General features: G+C 46.8%; 1 protein-coding gene and 1 non-coding gene across 2 annotated transcripts in view; one reads left to right on the forward strand and one right to left on the reverse strand.

Annotated features, from left to right (window-relative positions):
* Positions 1–465: 465 nt before the first annotated feature.
* On the forward strand, positions 466–539 carry TRNAA-GGC (transfer RNA alanine (anticodon GGC)). The gene has a single exon. It is a non-coding gene; the product is annotated as a tRNA-Ala (tRNA).
* Positions 540–7,547: 7,008 nt separating this feature from the next.
* XKR4 (XK related 4) overlaps positions 7,548–21,619 on the reverse strand; it is a 283,966-nt gene continuing 269,894 nt past the window's right edge. The window contains exon 3 of the mRNA XM_006204724.4: positions 7,548–8,662. Within this exon, the coding sequence (XP_006204786.2) occupies positions 7,716–8,662 (947 nt within the window). The 3' untranslated portion in view covers positions 7,548–7,715. The remainder of the gene's footprint in view (positions 8,663–21,619) is intronic.

Raw genomic sequence — 21,619 nt, forward strand, 5'->3', positions numbered from 1 at the left:
CCACACCGGGCCATACTGTAGAAGAGGCTTGGATTCGGTATCAAGCCAGCTTGTGTCCACACGGGGTAGGGCTGATGGCTCTGACCCACGACAGGGGATGCAGCTCAGTGCTGCTCTTCTGGGCGTGGGGGGCAAGGCTTCAGAACGACCTCTCAGGTTGCAGTAACTGAGGTTTATGCCTGGAAATCTGTGACCCCTAAATAACGTGACTGCTGGAGACTACGTTCTGGGGAGGTCCACCACCACCTTTAACGCTCGTGTACAGAGAGATGCTCTTGTGGTGATTCTCCACGGTCATGGGGAAGGGGGATCTTTCACGAACCCATACGTTCCACTACACTGTCCTGGGGGCCTCTGGCTCTCTCACTCTGTGTCCTGCTTCTGTCCACCTGATGGTCCCTCTTCCATTCCTCTGTAGCCAGAAAGAATCACTCTGTGAAAAATCAGAATGGTGATTTGGGTGGGGGGAGGGTAGAGCTCAGTGGTAGAGTGCATGCCTGGCATGCATGAGGTCCTGGGTTCAATCCCCAGCCCCTCCATTTAAGAAAGAAGGCGAGGGGAAAGAATGGTGTTTGGGGAAAAAAAGCATCGTATGTGCTCATGAAAAATGCTTCCTGAGGATCTGGGAACTGACCATTAGAAAACTTTTCAGACATTTCAGAGGCATCCTAATTTCATGTCTCTTCTTAAAAGAAATTCTTAGAAGTATCTCCAAACCTTATTCAGAGATGATTGCTTTGAGTCAAATACTATGTGCCAAAAGAGTATATCAATTTTTTTTTGTTGATGTTGCTTTGTGGCCTTGCTTTAAAGGAGAGGCATAAACACAAATTGTAAAGTTACCTTCCTCTCTATAAGCAGTCATCCGTTGTTGATTTATCCTTCCATTCCTATCACTACCTTACGTTCGCCATGATGTGTGCTCATTGTTTATCATGAGGCTCACATGACAACCTTGGAAAAGCTTCTGTTTCTTTATTGCTCTGGCATAGAATTAAACACAGACATTAAAGGGAGAATTTAGTGGGAGGGCAGAACGAGGGCTGAGGTCAGAAGGCGCTTATGCTGCGGCCAGTAACCGCAGTGTGAGATGCCGAACGCGGGGTTTATTCTGGGTGTGACCGTGCGTTGGCTGGCAAATCGATTGTGCCTGATAAATGAATGACTGACTGAATGAATGATGGTAAAAAATGCCTGGTCTCTTCGGATCCAGTTGGGCTCATCTATAAAAAGAAGTGTTACTTTAGACACTATTTCCTCTAAAAGTTAGTGACTCCTAATTTAACCTAACTTTATAAAGATCTGCTTAAATCATATCCAAAAGACAGGAAGTTAGGGACGGCTTGTGTCTTAATGTGTTAAATTCAGACTGATCACTGTGTATATTTTTTGAAAATAAACACCAGGGTTGAGAAAATTTTGGGCTTATGATTGGCTACCTTTTTAGCATGAATTCAAGCGACACACACACAGCTCCCTGCACAACCACATCCCTGACTAGGTCATAACTCTGTCATCCTGTAGACCTCAGACATGGTACATCTCAGCTGAGGAGGGAAACGACACACACATTGTCTTATAATTTGATTCAACCAATATTTGGTAAATGGTTGCTACATTCTTTACATGTAACCTTTCCATCTGAGATGAAGTTTCTAGATTTATGTGATGGTTCGACTAGTGCTATAAAAATCCCATTAAGGATTAAATTTTGTGATCTGCAAGACAGTAAATGAAATTTAGGGGAAAATTATAAAAATGGAATAGAATTACCTTACAGTATGAAAGTAATGTCACTCAAAGATTTGTTAGACCCATCTTCCCTTATTCTTTCCTTCCTTCCTTCCTCCCTGTTTTTTGATCAGTCAGAGGTCAGGGTAAGTAGTGGGGGTTAGCTATCTTCCCGTCTGCTTAACTGGCTGGTGGTAGTGTACATGTAGAGACCAGAAGAAAAGAACCATCAGGTTCATTTGTATTCATTACTTACTTTAGTGTAAAGCAAGGCCAGTGGGGTTGGGGGACAGCCTTCCGGAACGGAAGACGGGCACTCATCTGCCTACTGTGAATTAGGGAACTGAAGGAAGACTCAGTGACAGGTGGTAGAGACCTCCGTTTCTCGTCACTGACTTTTAAAATGTTCAGCTTTTCACACTGAAAGGCATCTTTGACTCTTAAATGAAATTTTCTTTGAAAAATTTGATCATCTGACTACGCTTTGTTTCTCCTGAGACCTTGCCAAGTCAGGAATAGAGCTGGGTGGGAAAGTATTCCTCGGTTTTCTAGGAGGATCTGGAACTGGTAGAAGTCATTATCAGTTTCATTCAACGCTCAGCTCCAGTGATGCTCAGCTGCGGACCCCTGGCTAGTTTAATGTCTCTGAGCTGAAGTTTTATCATCTGTAAATGGGGCTCCGCTCAAGGATGGCTCTGAGGATGGGCCGAGGTCACTCAGGTGAAGCTGTGGGCACAGCCCAGGCACCAGATAGGCTCTCAGGCCTGGGAAGCCACCACCGACACGGGGGGAGAGGAGCCAAAGTGAAACCTGGGTTCAGTGTTTCTGACTCCCATCGGAATATTATGAAAACAATTTAAACAAAGCAACGAGCCATTGCAGCGACATTAAACCACCTCTTATTTAGCAGCACAAAAGACCGAAGTGTTAGATTTCTGGGCTAAGCCGTTGCTGCAATATTACAAAAGTCTGATTTTTCTTTTTCCTTATGGAATCTAGAGAAAGAGCTTCCAATGGGTGTTGAGACAACGCGATGCCTCAAACACTCAAGGAAGAGCTTCCAGACCCCCGGTTCCTGCTGGCCTCGCCCGCCGCCAGGCCCTCTGCGTGAGAGCAGGCTGCGCGCCAGCTGCCTGACCGCCACGGTCAGCGCAGCGGAATGGCTCGCGCTTTCACACAGTCCCGCCCCCACCCCGCGGAGTTCTGCTTTTGAGGGTGCTGATCAGGGACACGTACTGTGTCTTTCCAGGTGCCCGTTCTCAGGAAGGCAGCTGGACAAGATGTGTGTCCACAGAGAGCGCTCTGCCCCAGGGAGGGGAGGAGGTACTGCCCAGAGGTCAAGACCCTTGCCCAGCCTGACTCGGGTCGGGGCCGGAGCCTCGGAGACCAGGGGCGGGGCGGTGGTGACGGAGGGGGATCGCTTGTCCTTGGCCCGTCTGAGGCGCTCCTGCTTCAGAGGGGGAGAAGGGGGGTTCTGAGCCACAAGCTGGCGGGAGCAATCGTTCTGATGGTTTCCACAAGTGACACTGGGTTGCTGAAGATAAATGAACGTGAGTTGATCTGAACCCATCACTGAAATGAGAGAAACGGCCACTAAGTCCCTCTGCGTCTGCAGCAGGCGCGTCAGCCGTCCTTGGAGCTCTATTTCTGAAAGACGGCCCGAGCTACTTTTACAAGAGCTTTAAGGAATCCTCTTGAGAAACAAAACTGCGGCACCTCGTCCCAGCTTTACACGGAGGGTAACGGCTAATGGCAAAGACTTGTGAGAACAGAGGGGAATGTGCGTGTAGTCTAGAAAATGGTTCATTAGAAAAAAAATTCCTCTGAATTCTTGTCCAAACATTGTGTCAGAAGTTGTTTCCACTCAATGGCATTTGGTACAATTCAAGGCAAACAGGTAACCTCACAGAATCCTGGTAAGGACCCCAGGGGTTTCCTTCGCTCCATTCAGTCTGTTCGGAGAGAGAAACTCTGCAATGACTCACAACTATTCTATTCAACTGCTTAAAAGATGAGCCCCTCCAGGAGTGGGAGAGCTCATTCAAGTTAAAAGAGCTAAATTACATCTAGGTATTTCCAACTGAAGATCACAGGTGTGTTGACATCTTAACAGATGTGGACGATATGCTCGGGCTGGTGCCGAAAGGAGCGAGAAAAAGCTTTTTATCTAAAAGTTCATGTGTCAGTAACATACCCATTTATAGACATGAAAGGGCAGTGTATACTTTACACCCTTCCTCTGTCACTTTAGTTGTGTGGCTGTGTGTTTGTGTATTATATAGAATACATATTTGTAATCTATACTATACACATATATGGATGATATTTTAAAAGAAGTCATTGAGATTTCAATTATCCCTATTCCCTTTAAATTGGTCAGTGCCGTCACTTCATTTATTCACAGGGCCAAAGAAATAGGGCATTTAGAAATTAAGTGTAAATACTTCAATGTGCTTCAATATCTTCAGATTATCTTTGTATTTTATCTTTTGCTAATACTTGAATTGCATATTCTTGCCATGTTAGTAGGAAAATTTATTTCATTTGTTGGGTTCACAGCAATGTCATAAATGAATAGTAACAGAGTGTAAAGTCAAGGTCACTGAACTAAACAGTACATAGTTAAGGAGGACAAATGGAAATCAGAGAAGATTTAAAGGGCATAGTCATTTTTGGGGACCAAACTTCTACTTACATGGAAAAATCTTTTTCTTCCACACAAATACTTACAGTCTCAGTGTGGTTAAGACATATACATTCATTAATCTCAAATAGAGTTTCATTGAGAAATGCTAATTTAAAAGTCAAAAAACTTATTTTCCTTCAGAACATTTCATGGTCCTGTGCAAAAATCAAATACTAAGAGCAGACCCTTCCCCTCCATAGGGAACCCAGGTGGACTCAGAATAGAAAGCTGGAGGCCACAGAGAAAGAATCCAGCTCTTCCAATTTGTGTGCTAACTGTGGTGTGTTCCCTTTGGATTCCTGGGTTACTCTCTGTGGAGGGTTAAATGGTGAACTGAAAATAAAAGCTAAGAAGGAATTGAAATATAAATAGGGAAATCAAACTTTGTTCCTGTGTACACTGACGATGTCTCTTTAAATCCTAATACTTTAAACTCTCTGTTATCAGCATGTCTAGAAGCCAATAAAAGCTCTCATCACCGCACAGTCTGACGGCAACCCAGAGCCTTCTGAGTCTTGGAAGCAAGATTAAGTCATGGTCTTCCTCAGAAGCAAACTTTTTTTGTTCTTGTTTATAATCTTGAGGAAGTTTGTAATTTAGAACATGGTGGAGATATTTCCTTAACAAGGATTTTGACTAGAATATTGTAACCTTCAAGTATGTTGGATAACAGAGTATTTACCGTATTTGGGAAATCATTGAAAAATTCACCCTTCTTACACCTTCCCGAATGCATCCTCACCTCCAAGACAAAGCACAGCACCTCGGTTCACACCCACACAGCACTCATTTTGGCTCTTCACGTGCTACATGAAGAAATAATTGAGAAATAATTTAGGTCTTACATGGCTGGAGAGTGACAGGGCTGCTGGGTTTGTGTTGACTGACAATATTATAACCTGTTATTTACACGTGGCATCAAAGCTATAGTTCAACTGAGCAATTCAACTTCCAAAGATCATCAATTTAAAGTTGTCTTGGAGATAATGATGCTAATAACTCATGGTTCTGCACCGAAAGTGAGGAATTTGCCAATATAATCATTTTTGTTTCCTTCTACAGTTGGGGGGTGGTGGAATGTTCTCAGCAATTGTGGACAAGAAGAGCGTCTCCCTGGACCTTTACTGGTGACTAGATAATGTTTGCCCAGAGAATGTTATTTTTTTTAGTGAAATCTTGCTTGGAGGATCCTATCATGTCTACTGATAAAAAATTGTCTATTTTTTAAACATCGTTTTGGTGCTTTGTATCAAAAAAGTTGTAGGTGGAGCTGCCTGTCACTCCTGTGGACATCACCACAGGGACAGCAGCTGCCTGTTACAGGTGGCGGCTCTAGAACACGACTATTTAAAGTGAATTGGACAGTCCAAATAACTGATTGGTAAGTTAAACTGACTTTTTTTTTTTAAAGTGACAACTAATATTTAGTCTATCAGTTGGGTTAATATAAAACCAGGGAAGGGAGTTTAAGACGTCGTCCACTGTGGTCAGGTTTGTCATAGTGGATGGATGGAAGTAATCGTTTACGTCTCTGATTTCCGGGGAAACATTGGCCAGTCTTGACAAGCCCTTTCTAGTCAAGCGGACTCTCTCGTCACCTGATGTTCTAATAGCACCCCTGGCCAGGTTCCTGGGGGCACCAACATTGTAAAGTAGGGGGGTCTTGCAAGAGACAGGTGTTCTCAATCTGCCGAGGCAGGCTGATGGGATCTGTGGACCAGTGTCTGACGTCCCAAGCAACTATGATGCTTAAAGTGTTTTAAACGATTCCAGGTCTATAAAAAAAGGGATGATGCCTAGACGTGTACCCTATATTTTTATTACAAAAATATTGAAATAATCCATGAGTTATTCCACTCTGCACCAACTATAAAAAAATACTATCAAAGTTTGACCGGCACTTTTAATGCAACAAAAAGCACCATGACCGAGGACGCTGGGAACAGAAAGTGGGGAACGTCTACTTGCTGGACGGAGGTATTTAAAACCCAGAAGCCTGTAGGAGTGCGACTTCACGAATGATTCAATACAGATCTTAGCTGGATCTAGTGATAGGCCCTCGCTCAGTTCAGAAGGGTTTTCTCATAGCATTCTCACTGCACCTGTCGGCTCATGCTTACTAAAGAGCGTCCCAAAGCTTCCGAAAGACACGTCACTTTGCCCTTGAGTGGGGGAGGGGGAGTCCGTCCACAGAGGAGAACGTGACCGCGCAGCTCTCCTCTGCTTTCTGGGGCGCGAGCCCGGCGCGCGGCGGCGTTTGGCACTAGGAGGGGCGGCGAGGCGCGCTCCGGGGCCCCGCCTGCACCCCGGGCCCCGCCTGCACCCCGGGCCTGAACACAGCCTGTCTCTCGCGCAGCTCTGCCCGGACGTCCCGTGCGAGGCGCGCAAGCTGGGGAATCAGACGCTCGCTTTGCCTCTCTGCCCCCCGGCCCCCCGCTTCCTCTTTGTGTATTTATTACAGTTTTGAAACTGAATACTGAATCCTGATTATCACTGAACGTACATCGCTAAGTTATCGAGCTCCTTGGTCTTATCAAAAGCCAGACGTGGGCTGCATAGGGTTTCTGTCATCAAAGATGTTCTGAACTGAAAATTTAAAATTAAAAAAAAAATCCTGAAATGTGTTGAAAACGACCCATTCCATCAACTCTAATGCATGTGTAAACTCACTTGGGTTGTCTGTCGTTGGATTATTGGCTCTTCACACAGGGTACTGGTTTCCACATGAGAATGGTTTATGAATTCTGTCTAAGCAGTACTAATTTTTGTTATGTTTTGTTTCTTCTCAAGTCTGGAGGGGTATGTTTTCTCTCTTTGTTTTTTGTGTTCCTGTGGGAATCACAGCTTTGCATCAAGCAAAATCACCTAAGCTATTTTGACGGAGGACTGGTGTGTGTGTGTGTGTGTGTGTGTGTACGTGTGTGTATGACTCAGTACATTTTATGCAACGATCAGTTAACTCCATCAAAACACCCTACTGATTGGAGGCAACACTTTCCATCACAACGGTGCCCTCCGGCGGATGTGCTAAAAGACTGTGCGGGAGGGGCTGGCAGCCACAAGGGGTCCTGCTGCGCTGGTCCGCCCCCTGCAGGTGGAACGGGAGGCTCGCGGCTGCTCTTGGACAGGCGGCCAGCAGCAGGCAGTCGGCTGGCGGAGGGTCAGACCTCGTCCTGACGGCGGTCAGGCTAGGACACCGCCGCCCGCCGCCCCGCTCTCGGGTGCAGGTTCGTTATTGCCGCAGCCGCGCTGTCGCCCCTGCACCTGCAGGGCGTGGCCCTCCTCCAGGCCCTTCGTCTCATAAAGTGGTTTCATACTCCAGCCGCTCCTGAATGAGAGCGTCGTCTTTGTACTGCAGCCTCGGAGGAGACGGGGAGCATTCAAAGGCCAGAATGGCCTTTCGGAGGCTTCGGTCCAAAACATGTCTCTCCCACGCTGGGTACCTATTCCTGAACAGGTCAATTTTAATGACAGATTCTTCAATCCGTGGTGGGCGAGACGATGGGGTGGATGGGGCCGTGGGCCTCACCTGAAAGACAGGGACACACCCATCCCGCTCTGCGAATTTCTGGTCGCGGTCGCCGGCCACGCTGCGGTTGTTGGAGATGGACCTCAGGGTGCTCGTGGCCACCTCCGGAGGCAGAGAGAAGGCAGCGGCGGGGTCTTCACAAGCACAGCTGGGTGACTGCCCGAACCTGGGTCCGTTGGGGTGGAAGAAGGCATAGTACATCAGCATGAAAACCACGCCGGTCAGGAAGCTGCTGAACACCACGCACAGCGCGGGGATGGCGAACGCGTCTGCGATCTGGGGAGCCTTGTAGAGGTACCAGAGGGCGCTCAAGGCGGTGTTCTCCAGAAGGATGACCAGGTAGTAGGTGAAGAGCCTGCAGCGAGTCCTGCCTTCCTTGACGTTGAACCAGCTGAAGATGTAGATGATCCCCACCACCATGTCGAACACGATCTCCTCCCACTTGGTGATGCAGAACTCCGTCTCACAGTGGACGATCCAGAAGGTCATGATGCACCAGTGCAGGACGATGAAGATCCCAAAGTAGAGCTGGAAAACCGAGGCGAAGAGGGCGAAGGTGATGACCCTGGCGGCGATGGTGAAGAAGTGCCAGCAGAACTGGATGACCACGGCCATGTAGCTGATGGGCTTCTTGTCATCGCGGGAGTCCCGGAGGGCCTTCTGGTAAGAGGCCAGGGCCCAGGCCAAGGACACGAGGGAGGCGGCCGCTGTGAAACCTGCAAAGGCAAGCAGGAAGACGTGTCGTCAGCAGTGAGATGTGCTGTCATCCCTGGAAAGAAGCCACGTGGGGCTGGGGGCTTGGGATGGGCTGGCTCTGACCACAGCCCAGCTCTCAATTTCTTTGGGTTTCAGCTGGACTAAACGTTCAGCTGGGGCTCCAAGGATCTGTCCTTAATGGGGTCCCAGCCGTATGGAGACGTTGTGAAGCCAATGGCAGTGCCACTCAAGACCAGCGTGGCGTGTGGGGTCTGAAAGCTGGGAGGGGGTGGCAGGAGTCTGTGTACTTGGTGTGAACAGACTAGGGAGGTGGCTTTGAGGGGTAGGACTGGCTCTGTGGGAAGGGAGTGGACAGAACTGGGGTGCTCTTTCAACGTTGCTGCTTATTACCTGCATGACTTTGGACAATCATTTAAATTGGTGTCCTCGTTTAAAAAGTGGGCGATCTCCTGGGCTCCCTGTCCCCTGTGAGATTCTGCGAATGGAAGGGATGAATAATCACAGGAAACTTGAGGGTTAGCTGGGTTACCTTTCTGCTTCGAGGCAAGAATAAATGCAGTCCGTTCCCCAAAAGAGAGTGAACTATTTCTTGGAAATAAGAAAAGGAGCTCACACACCCTCGCTGGCCGTTTCTCGTGATACCTGCTGTGCAGTAGGCTCTAATATCATCTGATTACTCTTCTTACAGCTTCCTGCTACTAAGGAGAGGAAATGTCTGCACGTTGTCATTCGTCTCTTATTCTTTCACAAATTAAATCTTGTACAGAAATCACTTATCATCCACTTTTCTTGGTATGCAGCGAGCCTCGTCTGGTTAGATTCGCCCCTAAAAGTAGGTTTCTAAATTTAAAAAATCATTTTTATTGCTTCCCTCTCCTGCCCCAGAAGCATCACCTCTGTGGTCCAGAGGTGGACAGGGCTCCACTGAAGACACACTGCCCCCTTCAGGAGAGAGCTCTTTGGAGAATTCCTCTTTGTCACTGAAACACCAGGTCAACCGGCATTGCAGCTGGTTACTTAATGAGCCGTGACAAGACTTACCAAGACTAACACAGTTTTGCGTGTTTTAAAGTCCAGCTAGCTCTTCTTCACCAGATCTATTACTAATCCTGTGGAAATGACAGAAGAGGGGGGCGCCAAGAACTTAGGATGGAATTGTACTTTTCTTCTTATATTTTGATTGAGAAAAGCTGTTGTCTATGGACCTTGAAAAATGAATTTAAAAAATGACTCTTTTAAAAAAGATACTGGAGCAAACAAACGAAAAAAGCTTAAGGTAAAGGGTAAAAATATTAGCAGATAAGTAATACTTAAATTTTCAAATTCATTTTCTTCGTAAGGTGTACCTTTTAATGGATATGAACCCAAAAGCAGATAAGCAGTGCTTTAAGTAAAGTCTAGTTTAAAAGCAAGAAGGACTCTTGCTGGAAAGAGCCACATTAGTTGATAGAAAAAAAAGCATTCAACTTTGATAATCATTTCTTATGCATGCTCCTGGAGTCAGGTGAGCTCTGAAAACAATTGATAAGGAAAATCCTTTCCAACAGCCACTTCTTATATCTACTCCCAATCAAGCCAGCAGACTATCCACATCTCACACTGGACTTCCGGGTTTTTTTCTGGCCAGCACAAAACCCTTTCATTACCGTACCTCTCGGCAGTGTTGGCAATATTTCTAGGTCAGTTAGAGGCTGGTGCACAAGGCGTTTACAGTGCTATAATTTCAGATCAGGGTACTGGTGAATAAAGGATGTTTTTTGAAGTGGCGAAAAATAGTAAAAAAAAAAAAAACTTTACATACATGGCATCATAAAGTTATCTGTTGTCACATTTCAAAGAATTGAAAAATTGGCTTCTTCCAAAATCCCCCGTCATCATTACCCCTTTTACTGTTATGTCCTGAGAAAGGAGTCCAGCCTGCGTTTGGCACTCCAGGAACCTGCTATGGCAATATGCTGGTGGTGGAAAAAGGAAGATTTTTTTTTTATCAGCTTTGCTTTCTACGTATCTTGCAATTTAAAAAGTCTCTACCAAGGGCAAATTTCGTGTCCATGGTAGCCGTCCCCTTTGTAAATTGTCCACTTTGGCTAGAGTTAGCACTCCCCTTGTTCATTTGATTACTGTTTTCTTTTTCATCTGTTTAGCAGTTAATTTTTATAAGACAAACATATGCCTGAACAGAAAACAGGGGGCCGTCTTAGAATTACTCCTCATTACAAATTCACACCTGACACAGGATGCTTAGTTCTTCTGCTTCTCATGAGAACCCTGTCAGCTCAATTGTTTCACACCCAAGCACAGACTCCCTCAGCAAGGCGCTGCGTTACTGTCGGGGTAGAATTCTCGGGAACTTCTGCGGCTGGAACACGGGACTCTAAGAGCTCCTTTAGGCAACAACGTTTTAACACTTTTTTATTTGAAAGTAATCATAAACTTACAGAAAAATTGCAAGAATAATAAAAATAGTAATTGAGAGTGTGTTGTGTACGTTATGGCTGCTATGGTCTGAGTGTTCGTGTTCTTCCCAAATTCGTACGTTGAAATCCTAACCCCTAAAGGTGATGGTTTTAGTAGGCAGGGCGTCTGGGAGGTGCTTAAGCTTTGAGGAGGAGGCCCAGGGCACAGGATTTCTGTAGAGAGCCTTAGCTGTCTTTCTGCTGTGTAAGAATGAAATTAAAAGTCCTCGCCGCGAAGAGAGGAGAGTTCTCACCAGGGCAGGCTGGCACCTGATCTCGGGCTTCCAGCTTCCAGAACCGTGAACGAGACATTGCTGCTGTTGATTAGCCACACAGTGCGCGGTGTATTGTTACAGCAGCCGGAACAGACTAAGACAATGAGTCTTTACCCTAAACTACATCAGTATCTCCTTCCTATGAAGGGGGATATACTCTTAGACGACCCCAGTAAGTGTATCAACTTCTGCCCATTTAACTTGGGTACCATACTTTTTTTTCTAATCCTGCATCAATATTCCATTTTCATCAATGGACCTAAACAACGTCCATTAAAGGATTTTTCTTCTGGTGCCAGATTGAGTCTAGAACCAGGTATTGCATTTAGTTGTCTTATTGATTTAGTTTTCACAGACCTTCTTTAATTTTTATGACTTGACATTCTTTGAAGAGTATGATACCTTGAAAGAAAGGAAGAAAGGAAGAAGAAAAGAGTGAAGGAAGGAAGAAAGAATTCCAAATATAGAGTCAGAAGCACAGAGAGAATGAGATACTCGCAAAATGTGCACATTTCTTCATCGCGCTCCTATTCTGCTTCTTTGCAATCTCAGCCTGAGCTGCAAAAGCTGAAACACTGAAATAAAATCTGTGTTCCTGTTGCATTTTCTTGTGGCTTGGGTGTAAAAAGGAATTCCTGGTGAAACCCAGAGAACATGTTGTAGGTTTTATAGCCTAATTCCCTAGATGTAGGAGGTTCGGGGAATGAACCAAGCACTCTAGTTCTCTGATTCTTCAACAAACAGCATGAGCCTGTGTTTTTCCTACTCCTTAGGAAGGTCAGAGACGTTCCCCATCACAGGCCAGCCAAGCGTTAGTCCCAGAAAAACACCTGGCCACTGGCCCACGTTCACTACCAAACTGCAACTTATGAGAAGGGATCTCTTAAAAAATATTACTTTGTAGAATTTCAAACAGACACAATAGCAGAGAGAATAATACAACAGGTAGACCCTTCCTGCGGAATCAACTAACGGGCCTGAGTGAGTTCTGAAATCCGTCACCGGGGAAGCACGAGTTTTGGCCAGCAGGGGGCGCCTTGTCTCGCTCCTCCCTGAACCTTCCAGACGCACCTCTCCCTTTCCTTAGAGATGGAAGGGCTGTGCTCAAAGCTGACTGACAGCTGATGTTTTCTCGGCTCAGCCCGGGAAGCCTGGCCTGCCAGCTCTCCGGGGCCGGCTTCCCCTGGCCCTTCGGGTCCCCCAGTCACGCCGCCGCCTCTTCCTTCCCCGCACGTACTCCCTTCCTGGAGACAAGAAACGCTGTGCTCGGCCTTGAAAAACCACCTCTCTCCGGTTGATCCCTACGCATCCCTCAGTGTCCAGTTTAAGCACCATTCGTGTCCTCAGGAAAGCCTGCCCCAGCCCCTTATCCAAGCCCCCCCACCCCCCTTGTAAACGCGCCCCACACCCGTGCTCGTCACAGCGCACCTGCCAGTCCGCTTGGGAACCGGTCTCCGAAACGAGTCCATCCGTCATGCGCTGCGCCTCAAGTTGCCCCCAGTCTGCCCACTATCTTGATCGCAAACATCTTGTCTTCCCTTCTTTTCACCTCATTTCTCCAGCCTGTCTGTCAGTTTAAGTATTTTCTCGCCAATGGTTTGGGAATGTATGATTTACAGCATAACCGTCCTCGTTATGGAGGCGACATTATCGCATGGCCATTCATAACATATATAGTCTTCTCATCATAAACGTGATAACTTTTCCCCCTCAAGGTACACTCCCTAAACAGAAGACAGACAGACAACACATTGGATTTTAGACGACAATATAACGTTGAGTTCTTGTCAAAAAACCTCACGGTTTCCTTAGTGGCTGGGAGGCACACAACTGTGGACAAGTAAAGAAGGAGCGAGTGTTTGGGGGGCCCTGCTGTGTGCACAGGGGTGAGCCAGGTCTCTTCATCCCTTGTCCAATTTAAATTTCGGGATAACACTCTGAGGCCAGCACTGTTTTGCACTCAGGGAAACAGACCCAAAGAGAGGCTAAATAACTTACCCAAGCGGATGTGATTAGCAAGGACAGCAGGCATCTGAGCTCTCCGTTCTGTCTCCAGACTCTGTCCCCCCAGCCACTGGTATGGGATCAGCACCCACAAAAGGCGAGGTGAGGTGTAGACAAGAACGGGAGGCCTCGAATCTCCCACCACCTGAGCGTGTGGGCAACAATACGGCAGGACGGAGGTGACCCCGGAATAGTGCCACTGCTCAGACATCTGACTCCAGAAGGGCTTCCATCACGCCTGCTCCTTCAGGCTCACAGTGACCCTCCCTGTTCCCAGGCCAAAGGATCCCATTTTGGGTTCTTTTCACAAAGTGGATCAGAAGCATAAGCACCTGGGAGGAAAGCCATGTTTTTCTCGTCTTCAGCTTTCCTGGAGGAGAACAGCCCTCCTGGTGCTCCTGATTTTTTATTGGAAGAAAAATGCTGCCCAATTTGAGTTGATTATATGAGCCCAGAGTAGCAGGTCACGAAACCAGAATGGCTTTCCATTTCTTCAGCGTGTTCAGAGCTCGTCTCTTAGCTACAGGTATAAAAGCAGGAGACCCGCTTGGCTGGACTCCTATCGAATTCACCCAGTTGGGAGAATGTAATAATTGAAAAAAAGTTGAGCCCCCTCCGCTGTGATCTTTGCTGAGTGAGGTGAAGGGAAGGAAAGCAGTACAAGCCCCGTGGGATCTAAGATGCTCTGAACCTCCTTGCATTGAAACCACGTTATCTCTGTTTTAAACCTTGTAATAGTTCAGATTAAAAATGTTTAAACGCTTTAATATGTTTAATTTTGGTAGGGATATGCATTCTCTTCGTAATCCATCCTGAGAATTTCAACTCCTTTGCAAGGCAAATTGTAAGGCTGCCAAGACGTTGATAAGGAAGGGAAACATTGAACTGAAATTAAAAAAAAACTTAATATGAAAGCAGTTGAAGAAAGTTGTTGGGAGAAGCAAAGTGCCTCCCATCCTCCTTAGGAAATGTGGAAAGTTATTTCTTTCTGATTGGAAAAAAGAAAATCCTAGATGACCTCACGTAGCTCCAGCCCATTTTTAATCTTTAATTTTATTATTTTTAGATTTTTATTAAAATTTCCCAAGAAGGCAAACATTCGGTGTGTGGGAATTTGAAACGTCTAATACTTTTTCTCTAGGAAAGAAAACGTTCTGTATTTAGGAGAAGGCAGGAAGTCACTGTTCCTTGTATAATGTTACAAACTGCATGGCTAAATTTACATAAAAAATAAAAAGATGATGGAAATTACAGCTCAAAAGACAAAAAACAAATAACCTGAGATGCCCAGTAGAATTAAATTTTCCTTTAGAGCAAGTTTATTTTCCATACCATTTTTTTTTTTAACCACCACACTTTTTCCTGAAGTTTTTCCTCCATTGGATGGTAGGGGGTGCAGTGGAGCAAAATGAAGAGAAATAAAGAGGAAATCAATATAAACAGCTCATACAATTTAATAACAAAAAACCAAAAACAACCCAATCCAAAAATGGGCATAAGACCTAAACAAGCAATTCTCCAGTGAAGACATACAAATGGCCAACAGGCGCATGAAAAAATGTACAACATTACTGATTATCAGGGAAATGCAAATCAAAACCACAATGAGCTATCACCTCACACCAATCAGAATGGCCATCATTAAAAAGCCCACAAATGATAAATGCTGTAGAGGCTGTGGGGAAAAGGGAGCCCTCCTACACTGCTGGTGGGAATGCAGTTTGGCACAGCCACTATGGAGAAGAGTATGGAGATTCCTCAAAAAAATAAAAATAGACTTACCACATGATCCAGAAATTCCACTCCTGGGCATATATTCAGAGGGAACTCTAATTCAAAAAGATACATGCACCCCAATGTTCATAGCAGCACCATATACAATAGCCAAGACATGTAAACAACCTAAATGTCCTTCAACAGATGACTGGATAAAGAAGCAGTGGTATATTTATACAATAGAATACTACTCAGCCATAAAAAAGAGTAAAATAATATTATTTGCAGCAACATGGATGAACCTGGAGATCATCATTCTAAGAGAAGTAAGTCAGGCAGAGAGAGAAAAATACCATATGTTATCACTCCTATGTAGAATCTAAAAAAAGAATGAAGAAGACACTAATAAACTTATTTACAAAATAGAAAAAGACTCACAGACATAGAAAACACACTTATGGTTATCGGGGAGAAAGGAGGTGGGAAGCGATAAATTGGGAGCTTGAGATTTGCAAATATTAACTACTATATATACAAATAGATAAAAACAAATTTCTTCTGTATAGCACAGGGAACTATATTCAATATCTTATAGTAACCTTTAATGAAAAATAATATGAAAAGGAAAATATGTATATATATGCATGACTGGGACATTATGCTGTACACCAGAAACTGACACATTGTAACTGACTATACTTCAATAATAAAAAAAAAAAAGTGGGAATTAGGGGCAGAGACAGGCAGACAGGAGCTGTGTCCTCCTCTCTCCTGGCAAAGAGGGACATAGATGGACAGCAGCAAAATTAGAATAATAGTTAAAAATACCCCGATACGTATCAAACATGGCTGTGTGGCTGCCTTCCTACCCTTGCAACCTCCTCTGTTCCCCACAGCACCACGTCTTCTATTTTGCCCATTTTACAGATGAGGAAAACAAGGCTTAGGGAGGTGAAGTAGTCTCACCAAGGGGCAGCAACTTCTTCCTGTAAGGGGCCAAATAATAAATATTCTGGGGTTTGTGGGCCACACGGCTCTGTCAGAGCCTTCGGCTTCGGCACTGCAGCGGGGAAGCAGCCTTGGACAGCACTCACACGGGAGAAAAGGCAGGCAGTGGGGTGAATGTGGTCCACGGGCCTCAGCTTCCTGACCCCTCGTCTAACCTGTGGACACGTTTTTAACAAGCAGCGGAGTTAGGGTTTTACCCACGTTTCCGACTTTAAAGTCCTTACTCTCTTCCCTAAACTCATTGAGACGTTTTGGGCCAATGATGAAACCTGGGGACGTAGGGGACACTTTTTGAAATGGTTATAGTGTGATCACGGCATGAACTGAAGCCCTGAATTGAGGCCCTGCCACCCACCACCCAGCCAGAGAAACCAAGTCCCAGGAAACCTCGGTGGCGCGGGGTGAACTCGCCCCTTGAAGGTCGGCGCTAAAGCTCCCTGCGAGGAGCGCGGATGTCTGGCCTCAGTAGTAAACTTCCTCATCATTTCAAGGAAAGCAGGTGGGCATCTGTGAAGTCAAAGGGCAGGGCGGCCCCCTGGGTCAGGCTGGCCCCTGGCTGCGGGAAGGCCGGCTCCGCCCCGGCGGGGCCCCAGCCACACCAGCCGAAGCGTCTGGGACAGAGCCTCTGGCTGTTTCTCCTTCTCATGTCCCCAGGGTGCCTCTGCAGGCTGCCGCGCGTGTTAAGTGTGACGGCCCGCGTGCCTCAAATCACCTGCTCGTGTCACCAGTATTGACAGTTACTGGCCTATTTAGAAGGGTCTGTGATTCAGGGAATCCACGGGACAGTGACAGAGTCTGGGTCCCCGGGGTTTATAATCAAGTGTTAATTCTGATGAGACCTTCTGTCTAGTCACCCGCATTCAGAGTTATTCATGCTTCGAGGACTTGGAAGGGGGCCCAGAGGATGCAAAATGGTGATGCTGACCCTGGGTAAATAAAATGAACAAGAGTGAGGCAGGCTGGGTCGGCGGCGGGGAGGAGGGCTGAGGCCCTGTGGGGTGGCACTGGCACGTTATGCTCATGGTGACATGAGATGGCATAAATACTTGCGCTCACAGACATGGGGAGCCAAGCACTTGTCTGGTGGGAGAACCTGCTGAGTGGGACTCTGCCCTCGCCAAGGACATGCCACCCATTTGTGCAGACGTGTGCTTGGCTTTATCTTTCAATGATAAAAGGGTAATAGATTCGCATCCTGAAGGCACAGACCCAGGTCCTCCCCTTTCCCCCCTCACCCCTCCCTCCCCTCTTTCCTCTGATCAACGTCTACTGAACACATCTGCAGGGCCAGGCGCCCAGGACACGGACGTAGTTCCCTAGAGGAACAGCAGGCCAGTGTGGAAACACACACGCGCTGGCCCAGCCTGGTGAGCGGGGCGGGGGGTGGGGCGGGAGAGGAGTGGCCTGCGCCCGAAGGATGCTCTGTCTGGGAGGGAAGGCAGCCCAGGAACGAGCCGGAGCTGGAGGTGTGGCCGAGGCCGGGTTCGGGGTGTTTGGGGAGGAGCAGGGAGCTGGCCAGAGGACGCCAGGAGACCGTGGCCATGCGGCCCCCCCCGCCCCCACCCCGAGCTGTCCCCAGGCCGCTGTGAGGTCCCCATAAAGGACAACGGACACTTCATTTATCTGCTTCCCACGGCTCCTTTTTCCTGGCTTTATTCCTCAGACGGTTTCTGGCAGGAATGGATGCTCTTTAAATTAAGAAGCCTTTCACACGCTGTAGCTTTCTCCAAGGACCACCAATGTCGAATTGGAGGGTTCTTGAGAGGTTCAAGGAAAGAGGCCCTTTGGGGGTGGGGGTGGGGCCGGAACCCCCAGCTTCTGCCCTGTTTTCGGGTGCCCTGTCCTTTGCATCACCTCGGTTTTACTTTGTCAATAAAAGGGACACGGCTTGCGCTGGGACCACTTAATACTGCAGCAATAAATTGTGCTTTCAAGCCCGGCAAGGCCTTTCTAGGTGATTTACAAAAAAGGACCGAATACGCGGAGCGCGCGCATTTGCAGCATCATCTGTTCTCAGGCCGGACTGGCTCCGCGAGCCGACCCGCCGGGACGCGAGGGCGCGCAGGGCCGCAAAGCTGGGGGTCACCGGCCTCGCAACCCGCGCCCCGCTCCCAGGCCCCGCCTCCCGCCTTCTCCCAGCATCTCCTGCGGGGTGGGGGTGGGGGTGGGGACCGCCAGTGCCACCCCACCCCGCCCCAGGTAAGACACCGAGGGGGGTCCCGGGAGCCTGTGCCCCGGGGGCGGTGCTGCGGCTGAGTCGCCTGTGCAGCCTGGGCTCTCTGCCCGAGGGGAGAAAGCGCCCCACTGGCTGTGAACGCACTTTGTAAACTATAAGAGTTTTACAAATAGTAGGTGTTACCTTCATTGCTCAAAAATAAATACAAAGAAAAGAACCTCGCAGTCCGGATTACTGAGGAGCACCGTGAAATTTCTTTTAATATGTCTCTGGGTGTGAGAGACGCCTTCCTTTCCAAAAGGTGGACTCAGACCTGGCAAGGGCTCTTCTGGTCTTAGAGGACAAAATGTCTGGCACATCGGCAGTTCTTAAACCTTGGGACTGATACCCAGCTTCCAGGTCCTCTGTCCAGGGGAGCTGAGCCCCATCCAACCAGCCTCTTCTAGCACAACCTTGTTTTAGAAATAAATAGGCCTCTCCCCAGCTCAGGTGAGCCAGCTCCACGTGCACCTTTCGTGACTACAGCGAGGCTCCCCGCCACGCCTGCTGCTATGAGTACAGCGGTCCCCTTTCAGAGCTGTCATAGTTTGAGGTGCCCTTAATATTTTGAGCCACAAGACTCTGTTTGGGGAGACACACTTACTTGAAATGACCTATGTCACTGCTGGTTTGGGATGATTATAGAGATTTACTGACAGAGTCAGTAGTTGAATGAAAGAAAGAAAGGAAGAAAGAAAGAAAAGGAAAGAGAAAGAAAGAAAGGAAGAAAGAAAGAAAGAAAGAAAGAAAGAAAGAAAGAAAGAAAGAAAGAAAGAAAGAAAGAAAGAAAGAAAGAAAGAAAGAAAGAAAGAAAGAAAAGGAAAGAGAGAAAAGGAAAGAGAGAAAGAAAGAAAGAGAAAGAAAGGGAGAAAGGGAGGATGGGACGAAGGAAAGAAGGAAAAGAAATTTAACTTAGTTTAGAAATTACTGCTGGAAGTGTGAGTTCACAGCGAAGTTTTGACTTTGACAGAGTTGAGGGCTTGCTACCCCAGAATATGACACGTTGGCATATTGAATATTTCAGGCTGAAAGAATTTGAGAAACAGCAGGTTCAGAAAGGATTTCCTGGCCTTTTCCTGAAACTTGTTACGAGACCCTCATGTGAGCGGTGCCCTTTCCATCTCAGGAAGAAAGGAGCATCCTTATCTTCAAAGACGGAGGGGCTCGGAGGGGCACATCTGAACCACCAGGCCCTGCTAAGCCCCCCAGGTCACTACATGCCCTTGGCTCCCACCCAGGGTGCTCTCACACGTTTCCATAACTTTCCCATCTTCATCAAAATGCTCAGGTTTATCTGTGTTTCTTTGGGTCCTCATTTCCTCATGAAGGCTTACGTGTCACATAAAACTTCTATTAAATACGCTTGTAAGCTTTTCTCTTGTTTACTGGCCTGTTGTTATGGGGGCTCCAGCCAAGGACTTAGAAGGATAGAAGGAAAAGATACTTTCCTGGTCCAGCAGCTCTTATAAATCAGCTGTTTAAAGCAACATCGCGAATAGTGATGAAGGTCACTGATAGCAAAGGAGAACCCACACCAGGTGACAGGTCTCGAGTGAGAGCCCCCCCGACCTGTCCGGGATCTGCAGGGTCTTAAACAGAAGGGAGGGGAGGCAGGCCTCCTGAGACTCTCCCGGTGACCAAGAAAGGTGACGTTTCTCAATTTGGGTAACATTTGATATGTCTTTGTGACTAAATTGAGTTAAACAGTATGAACAGGCATTCAGCTGTTTCATTTCCATCCCCCAAAGTTTATCTATGTAAATTGGCTTCAGAACTATTTCAGACTTCCTCCTTTCGTTGAACAAATGGAGAGTTGTTTTATGTGCAGAAGCACCTCAAAATCAGGGCAGCACACGAGTCCCCAGTGGTTGGCAGTGGGAGGTGGGAAGGCCATCAGAAGCCCGGATAACGAGGAGGAGGCCCCTCGCCACCATTCCTTTCACACCCTTGTGCTTGCTCTCAGGTTCCTTCACACTTTGCTCGCTCGGTCCCACAAAGCTTCTGGATGCCTTCCTAGCCCACCTTGGCTCTACCACCAGGCTAACATTGAGAACCCTCAGGAGATCCTAGTCCTGCACCTCTTTCAAAACTTCTGGGGTTTTGGACACATATCTGGGCCTAGATCTCCATCACGTATCCCCTGCTGAGAGCTCTCTGACGTCTGCTTGAGCCACCCCCTTTGGAAAACCCATCCTGCCCCCTCTCCGTTGGTCAGAAGCTCTGTCCTCCTGCACCTCCTCGTGTGCACCTTGATTTCAATTTCTGAGCTGTTTATTAGCTTTCTCTTTTTGAGAGATCCATGAAGGTAAGTACTCAATCCTATTCATCCTTATACTCCCAGGGACTCTGGAAATGCTTAGCACACTTGATAATGACTTGATAAATTGCGCTGACTTGAGCTGCACTGAATGTGGAGGTGCTCTAAATTGGGGTATTGCTGGCATGTCGTGCTTGCCTGTAGGAAAGATACAAATGACCTGGGTCTGAGACTGTTTGTTAGTGCCCTGGGGCTGAGCTCACCCTAAGGGACAGACTATATAAAACACAAATCATCCAGATTTCCATGCCCATTCCTTCTCTAAGACATGTTCCTAATAGGACAGAAGTAAATTAAATGCAAGCCATCACCAGGTGTAAAGGTTTTTCAATTAGGATTTTGTACACCAGCAAGCAAAGAACAGCAATTTCCCAAGACAGAGACCTTTAAATGGAAAAGACCAACTCCAGATTCAAAGCTCTCTCTCAGTCCTCTAAAATTGACCAGAAGAAATTATTTTGAGCTTTCTAAAATACCTATGGGGCGATTTTGTTTGCATTAAGGAAAACTGAAGTCTGAGTTCTCAACAAAATCCCTCAAATTATGCACATTTCAGAATCTTTTGATTAGTACGATTTAAGGAACGGCACAATTTGGAGACGCTGATACACAAGTGGTCCAGTATTCATGGTAATTACACGATCACTCTGAAACAAGTCTATTTCAGTTTATTCTGAATGATAAACTTATAAAAAGAAGATGAGGCGGATGACTATCAAATAAATACGGTGAAGTAAATGATTAATAGAGAATAAGGAAAAAATAAAAGAGTGACATCGCAACTCTAGGCTAATATTATTATTCTAAGTGAGCACTTCAATTTATGTCTGAGCTCCCCAGATGCCAGAGGAAAGAAAATGGGCGAAGTAATTCTCACTGTTGAATAAAAGCAAGTACTGCTTGTCCTGGTAAAATATTCCAAAAGTGGTGAACCAGCAAATGCTGCATTCGCAGCCTATGATTTC

Source organism: Vicugna pacos, chromosome 29 (assembly GCF_048564905.1).
Source record: "Vicugna pacos chromosome 29, VicPac4, whole genome shotgun sequence".
Taxonomy (NCBI): Eukaryota; Metazoa; Chordata; class Mammalia; order Artiodactyla; family Camelidae; genus Vicugna; species Vicugna pacos.